At 39.8% G+C, this 8,282-nt stretch overlaps 1 protein-coding gene across 1 annotated transcript in view; it reads right to left on the bottom strand.

Annotated features, from left to right (window-relative positions):
* The window catches only part of plxna3 (plexin A3), a 135,380-nt gene that overhangs the window by 44,259 nt on the left and 82,839 nt on the right, over positions 1–8,282 (bottom strand). The window contains exon 8 of the mRNA XM_013915219.1: positions 3,517–3,617. Within this exon, the coding sequence (XP_013770673.1) occupies positions 3,517–3,617 (101 nt within the window). The remainder of the gene's footprint in view (positions 1–3,516; positions 3,618–8,282) is intronic.

The raw sequence follows: 8,282 nt of genomic DNA, 5'->3' as shown, positions 1-8,282 counted from the left end.
TCCAGCACCCTGGCATAGACTTTCCCAGGGAGGCTGAGGAGTGTGATCCCCCTGTAGTTGGAACACACCCTCCGGCCCCTTTCTTAAAGATGGGGACCACCACCCCGGTCTGCCAGTCCAGGGGTACTTTATTAAATTGACTACTTAAATTAAATTAAATTAAATACTTTATTAAATTTATTAATCTTTAATCTTTTAGCACTTTAACATCTTTTGTGTGTAAATGTGATGTAATTTATAAATAGAACTTCATGATTCTAAAAACATTTTACTTTGTCTTTAAACGCACAATTTTAAAACTTATTTAAATTTCATGCAATGATTATTTACTTTAACTCTTCTAATTTTTTATATCACATTTTTAGATATAAACTTTTTTTATATCTTACTTCTTTATGACATTTATTTTTATTTTTATTTCTCTTTGTTGTTAATTTATTATTATTACATTTAGTTCACTCTCTATATTTTTAAAAGGGTTGTGACTATTAACCTAAAATCAGGTGACAGAGGAATACACTGGTGGACGACAGGATCTGTCAAACTAAAAAAAAAGATGGAAAACATCTTTTCTATTTGTTGAATTTCACTAATAAAATTAAAGTGAGTGGTGAGTGACACTGGTGTCGTGGTATTTCAGGTGGAGTTGGAGCAGGAAACAGTCGGAGGTGAAGCTTGGTGTCTGCAGAGAGCAGCAGCTCCAACATATGCAGCGCCACACAGCATAGACAGCAGCCTGCAGTAATGATCTGTTTACTTCTAATTAACAACAGATGGACAGAATGAGTGAGGGAGCGTGAGGAGGAGAGGAGATGAAAAGCAGAGAGGACCACAAAGATTGTACATTTACAGTTAAAATCATCCGTTTGATGAACTGAATAAGTCACAGTTTGCTTTTCTGCTCTTTTCCTTTCACACTGCGAACCAGACACCAGACATCACTCTTTAAAGTAGTGGAGCCTGTACCTGGCCTTGGAGGCAAAACTCGGGGTAAAAAAGGTTCAAAAAGGAGACTTCCCATTGAGCTAGCTTATTAAAGTTGCTCAGATATTTTTTTTATCCACTCAGACCTTCTCTTGTCTGAACAGTCAGAGATTTTAGAAAGAAACTTAAAACTATAAAAGTGAGGGCGACATGTCTTCATGTCACACTGGGAGATGGGTTTACGCACAAAGATGTCCTGCTGCAACATATCTAGAAGCTTCAGCATAAAAACAAGCTGTGTTTTGTTCTCTGTAGTTCACTGCCAGTCAGAGGCTTTTACTTTGAAGGGGGAGCTAACTGATGACAATCCAAAGAGGAACTTCCTCCACCTGCTTGGATGCTGAACATCAAACATTGTGATGAGGGAGACTGTGTGAACCATTTATAGAAGTATTAATGACGCCTCATGGGAGCGTGCGCACGCGCGCACACACACACACACACACACACACACACACACACACACGCACACGCACACACTTTCTCTGTATTCTTATGTATTGCAGAGGAAGTGGTTACTGTAGTTGATTCACTGCCATTTGCTTTAACTTAATCAGTTACCAAAAAAAATCAATTAATAGTTTCAATTCTTTTAGAGCAAATAGAACAAAACAGCATAAAATGTTTGCGGACGCTGGCGTCACAAAAGAAAAAAAACTGCTGCTTTTGAGTTTGGATGCAAAATTAATGTTTGAAGGTTTTTGGACCCAAAGAAATTGAGATATTCCAAGGATTTTGTAGAGCAAATAATTTTAAAAATAGCATTTTTTTTTCTTTTGCTTGCTTTAATAAAATAACTTAAAATGTCTAAAGAGTCAAGATCTTCATTTGACCTCATCAGCCACAACATTAAAACCTGTGCTGGTCTCATTAATGGCACTGAAAATAATTTCCTACCATTCAAAAGACTGACTTCACAGACATCTGAAGGTGTCCTGTGGTATCAGACACTAAGATCTTACATGCTTTGAGTCCTGGAAGTAGCAAAAGCATCTCTTTGGATTGTTTTTACACCACATCTCATAGATGTTTTGGCTAAGACCACCTAAAACTCTGCCATGTTCACCAAATAATTTCTGAGATATCTGTAGAGTGGTGGGTGCATCATGTCACTTAGATACTACTAAATATATTACTAAATACAGCTGCTGAAGATTGGGGAGATCACACCATAAGATAAAAGGAAAAACAGTTATTGACTTGAAAAGTGAAAAGTACAATGCAAACGTTTTTCAGACCAAAACCCAGTTTGCACCGGTTTGGTGTGTTAGTAAATCTGACCCTTAGTGCTAAACAAGAGATTAAAACAATTACTTAAAGTTCATTCACAAAAACTAAAGCACCAACGTCTTTGATTGTCTGTACCATCGTATCAGCCACTTATGCCTTTAAAAATGATCTAACATACAGTGAAGAGCTCTATTTTTGTGACTTACAGTCGTGGATGAGGTCTAGCACTGGCCTTCAGCTGTTTGTGTTGGTCACCTGTCTGTCAGTTATCCAGGTGAATGAGTGGAAAAAACACAAACTCTACACAAAGTCCTAAACTGTATTTTGTACCAGGCTCTAAATGTGCTTGTTAATGCTGTTGCAGCGAGACTAAACGCAGATTGACTCACTTTTGGAGACAGCCTCATGCAGCCACTTCAAGTTTTCGACACTTTGGCATTAGCTTAATTTCTCAGTTGGCCCTTGGGTCATACATGTCGAAAACACATCTACATGGATGCCAGGAAGCAATGTTTCATAGCATAACATTAAACTGAGCATCACATTCCTCTGCTGTCTTCACTTTTCACAACAATGAACAACGATTGACTTTAGTTGGCAAACGTTGGGAGGAAAAAAATTAAAACAGAAAGATCTCCAACATCTGCTGCAACCAGATGCTGGGGTGGGTGTAAAAGAGGAAAGCAGGAGACGGAGCACACACCTGGCTGTGCACAGAATCTCAAAGAAACTGTGATTCATGAGACCGGACCATCGGCTGTAGCTGCTTTAGGCCGTAGGCACGGGGTCATGACGGCTACTCAAGAGACCGTTCTGCAGGTATGCATCTCCAGATGCAGCAAGCTGTGAAGCATTGTATGTTCCGACACCTTTCATGAGACCAAGCACTAAACGGTTCACATTACAGTAACGTAATGAGCTTTCAGCCACCGTGACCTTGTCAATGGTTCACTGGTTCTCTTTCTTTGGACCTCTTTTGTAGGTACTAACTACTGCACCCCACGGACTGCGTTAAAGGCCTGCCATCTAAGCATCACAATTTAACCCTCGGCAAAGTAGCTCTGATCCTCACACAGCCATTTTTTCTGCATCCAACACACCAATTTCAAGAACTGATTGTTCACTTCCTGCATTATTTAAGTCTCACCCCTTCATAGGTGCTTGGAAGGAGACAATCAATGCTATTTACTTCTCTCAGTGCTTTTACCAGCGCACAGACTGTTACTGGGTGCATTTTAAAATGAGAGACGAAGCTGTTATTTTGTTTTAGCAGAAGAAGAGCAGGAGCAGTTCGTTCCTTACTTGTTGAAGAGGACACACCATCCACAGTGAGGGTCTCCTGATCCCAGACAGTCTGAGCAGCTGCTGTACTGCTCACAGCTCTCCACCGGCAGTCTGCTCACCTGAAACAAACATTCACACCAGACATGTGACCAAGTCCACCAGCAGTCGTGTTTAAAGCAGAAACATGGGCAGGTACCTGAGAATGAAAACTGGGTTGGTATTTGATATGAATTTGCTAAACTGTTCGATTAAGGCAGGTTTGCACTCAAGTATTTTTGATTTCAGCGTCAGAAAATGTTTCTGAACCTTCTGCTGACTGTTTGTTACTGACGTCAATGTGTAAAAACCGATTTGATATTGATTTAGGTGATTGTATGACTGCAACATGAGACATTACTGAAACTGTTCCTACATCACACATTTGTGTGTGTGAGTGAGTGTGACGGGTATTATCTCATTGTGGTTTAGTGGGTTTCTGCTAATATTAACAGCCAGAGAAAGCAGCACACTCTCTTGACTTTGTGAACTCTGTGTGTGTGAGCGTGTATTTATATCTTTGTGAAGACCAAAAATTGGAACTTTACTGTACTTTACTGGACATTTTGAGGCAAGCCAAGTGTGGACTCATTGTTGGCAAATGTGGGACATTATCATGAATCTGGGGAAAAATTTGTGGCAGTTTTTTGAGAGAAGGAAGCTTTTTGAAAAATGGGCATACATGGATGTAAATTTATTATATCTGAAGACTATAAGGACATTTTTGCAGAATGGGGACACTACTACAAAAAGTGTGAACAATTCAAAAAGTGAAGAGACTTTCTTTTAAAGTGGGGACCTTTTACAAGTTCTTATCTTAAATGTGTAACGAGGGACAATTACGTCATCACGCTGTTCTTAGAAGTTGCTTCCTTGTCTTTAGATTAGATTTCTGTTAAGTGGGGACGTTTTCTGAAGGTGGGGTTTTTTTTTGTTCATGTGTTTTTGAGGCTTGAATGTTCAACAATTTTATTTCCTGTGTGATTTGGTCTCAAACTGTATATCAGGTTTTTAGGCAGCTGAAAAAAAATTGGCTAAATTTTCTTTTTCCTAGAAAAACTTTTTTTTCCCCAAAAAAACATTTGGTTAGATCACCAGTGATGCCTTGAATCACTTAATGCTTCTGAAAGCACATGAAACATACGTGAACATAACTGAGCTGCTCGCCATCTCAGTTTAAGATGGAAAACAATGGATGTTTGAGAAAGTGAAGACAGAGACGGTCAGTTCGGGTCCTCACAAAGACGTAAATACAAGCGTGTGTGTGTCGTATCTTTTACCCAGAAGCCATTGCAGCAGGGAGACAGTAAACACAGTGATAACTCTGTTGGTCTCATTCAGACGTTCACACATGAATACATTCATTGTCTCGCACAGACGGTCCTGTCTCCTCTCTGACCCCATTATCAGGTTGCTCTTAAAGAGACGCTGCTGTTTCCGTCGGACTTCATCTAAAAGCTGCTGACGCCGTGGTTCCCATTCTCATACAGCCCCGTTCACATTGTTTATTCACTGATATGTGGAGTTCAAATCATGCTGACGCAAATGAAATCCAACTGATGAGAAGAAACTCCCGGAACACTTATTTTTATCCTTATTTTACGTGTTCACAAGCAGCATATGAACCTGTAATAAACTAGCTATATGCTATAATGCAACGTTGAACTTGGTAAATGGTAAAGTAAACAAGTTGTGGGTCACAAGACATCGGTTTTCCAACAGGTCAGCCAAAGTCAAATCCATTTAAGGTTTCAGTGGTAGAGAGTTCTTTGTTTCCTTTGTCTGTTGAAGGACCCGGCGCTAAACCTCCACTGGAAATCTGCTGATTTAAAAGTTAAGCAAGTCTTCCAGACTGACAGTCGCAAGAATGTCAGATTATTGAATTCAGAACTGTGAACACTTTGTTTGGTATCATCACAGGAATCTGAACAAACAGCACTCAGTGGTCACAAACAGTGACGCTAGAAGTACTGGATATGCTGACCCAGAGTACCTCATGTGTAACTTTCAAGCTCCTGTGGGGTCATTTATTATCACCGCCCTATATTTATATGTATAGTTATAGTAAGTGTCTCACAGTATGAATACATCTACTTTTTAAAAAGAAGAAAAACCAAACAGCAATGGGTCGATTGGTGAGGCAAGAGCAACAGACAAATGTGAGGAGGACATTTATGTCATTCTCATGTTCTACTTCTAACTGTTGTTGTTTCTGTTTTTACTGGGACTTTTTTTGGGCATCTTGAGTGTCTTGCCCAAAGGCACTTGGACCGGAACACCACCCACCTTCTAACTGGTGGAGAACCCCAGTAATGTGTTGCAGTAAACAAAGAAAAACAGCTTTAAGGCAGACACTCAGTGCCTAAAGTGACAATTAAAGCACAGCACAGTTGTCAGAGATGAGTTGGGTTTGAATGAAAATGATAAAAAATGACATTAAGCCCACCACCAGCCTACCTGCTCAGGAGTGGCAGTTGGACTGTGAAAATGCAAACTTCAAACAGAGTAAAAGGTTTTACTTTGAAATGTGTTGATTAAAAACAAGAAGATTTTGTGAGGTTATGGCAAGCCAAGGCATGAGATCATGGATTATCATGAATCATGCAAAGCTACTCTAGGAGACATCAAGAATAAAAATGTGCTGGGAATGAGCAGACTAGGTCCTGTTCAAGTAAACCTCATTTTCATGATATGATCAAAACAGGAAAAAACTCATGAAAGATACTCATGTCCATGGAAACACAGTCGCTGAGAGTGTGTGTGTGTGTGCGTGTGCGTGTGTGTGTGTGTGTGTTTTCTTATTTTATTTAATCAAAAAGAATAAAATCAGGAGTTTTCCTGGGAATCTGCTGATTTAACTCTTACAAAGATCTTTAATTCAGAGATGAATTTCTTTCCAAAAAAACATCCTCTGGAAAACTGCATTTCTCCGTATCACTGAACATAAGGTGGGATGTATGCAGGATGGTTGCTGTAAGAATGCTAATAACACCAGCAATTCATCTTCCTCTAGATGTGTTTACTCGTGTTTATGTTTATTTAATTCTCGGCACAGCGGCTAAACTGAATCGTGATTAAAACACGGAGCTGAAAACACTGCAGGATCTCAGTCAACACTTTTTTTTTGCTAATGAAATAAGGATTGAAGTGTTTTTAGGTCATGCAAGTGTCTGTTTGGGAATCCTGTCTGCTGTCTGTGAATGCAGCAGCTGCTGCAGGTGTGGCACTGACAGAAACAATCAGTTTGATCGCAAACTGGTCGAGTCTGTCTGCTCATATGGCAGCCAGCCTGCAGTTCTGATTGGCTGCTGAAAGCTCATGTAAATGTGTGCGAGTGTTTATGTAACACTGCAGTGAAACAGTGTCAGGCAGAGAACGAGCCGAGGACTGCGCCTGTGTCTCTGAATACTAATCAAATACAACTGCACATCTGACCTGTTTGTACTTCAAGTGTTTACACTTCAGGACACTTGGAATGTATACAGGACCTTAAATTATTCTATTCACATACAAAGTCCAGAATAATCACTCTCCATCATCTCTTAAAGACCCCGTAGTATCAAATTATTCCAGTAGGGCAGTTTGCTCTCAGGCTGCGGGCGTACTTGTGGTTCCCAGGATATCTAAAAGTAGAATGGGAGGCAGAGCCTTCGGCCTTCAGGTCTCTCCTCTGTGGAACCAGCTTGGATTCAGCAGTCAGACTGCCTCTCTACTGATTCTAGATCAGTCTTTTAACTTTCTATCTTGATAAAGCATTTAGTTATGATTGGATCAGGTGAGTCTGATCTCACACTCCTATAGGCCGAGGCTGCTGAGGGACCTCACATGATGAACTGAGCATTTCTCCTTTTCCAGACAATCCGCATTTTAAGTCTGACGTCATTAGCTGCTTCCAGGTCCAAACTCCGCTTGAGTAGTTTGGGCCCGGAAGCAGGGTTCATACGTCATCACTTAACAACCAGATAACACAGCAGACTGTAGCCAATCTGGTGTGTTTCAAGCACCAGTATAAATGGAAACAGGACTGTGGTGATGTCACACGTTTTTCTTTTCACTGATTCTTTTTAAAGTTCTGATGATTTGTATGTTGAGGTTCGTTCTTTACTCCTTTATTCTTTCCTGATCCAAAGCGTTCTGCACGTTTTTCCTGTGTGCGCTCTCGCTGACTTCCTCCCACAGACCAAAGACGCACATGTCAGATTGCCCGGAGTCTAAACTCAGTCGTCTGTCTCTCTGTTGAACCATGCAACAAACTGGGGTTGTATCCCGCCACTGACTTATGACCCTGAATCCAGTAAGTGGAAGAGGATGGATGGGCATTTCATGGTCCATGCTTTGGGAATCATGGACTAGATAAATAATCAATTTGTTGTTTGGCTGTTTATCACCAGATTATTCTTTCATCAAAAAACATCATGTCAGAAATCCCTTTTAAGAACCAGCTTATTTAACAGTGATGTTTGTCTTTGATATCTTTATTTATTGAAAACTGCTCATTTACAGTATCGACTGCTCTGTCACAGAAATTATTCATCTTTGCATTTAAAAATGTACTGATTCTGAACATATCAGCAACTTAACAAATGTGTCTCTGTAAAAAACAAATTGTTTCCTATAACTTTTCTGTTTCTCTTAATCAAAATATATTAAATCAGACCCTGATTGAATTTTTAAAAAATAAATTTTTACTTCACTGATGTAGAACTTCCAGAGTTTTTTTCCAGAGTTTTTTAGATGTACGTCTTTAA

Source organism: Pundamilia nyererei, unplaced genomic scaffold, assembly GCF_000239375.1.
Source record: "Pundamilia nyererei isolate P.nyererei 1_Seehausen unplaced genomic scaffold, PunNye1.0 scaffold00273, whole genome shotgun sequence".
Classification (NCBI taxonomy): Eukaryota; Metazoa; Chordata; class Actinopteri; order Cichliformes; family Cichlidae; genus Pundamilia; species Pundamilia nyererei.
Note: the sequence above shows the minus strand (reverse complement) of the source record. Positions and strands in the feature narration are given on the sequence as shown.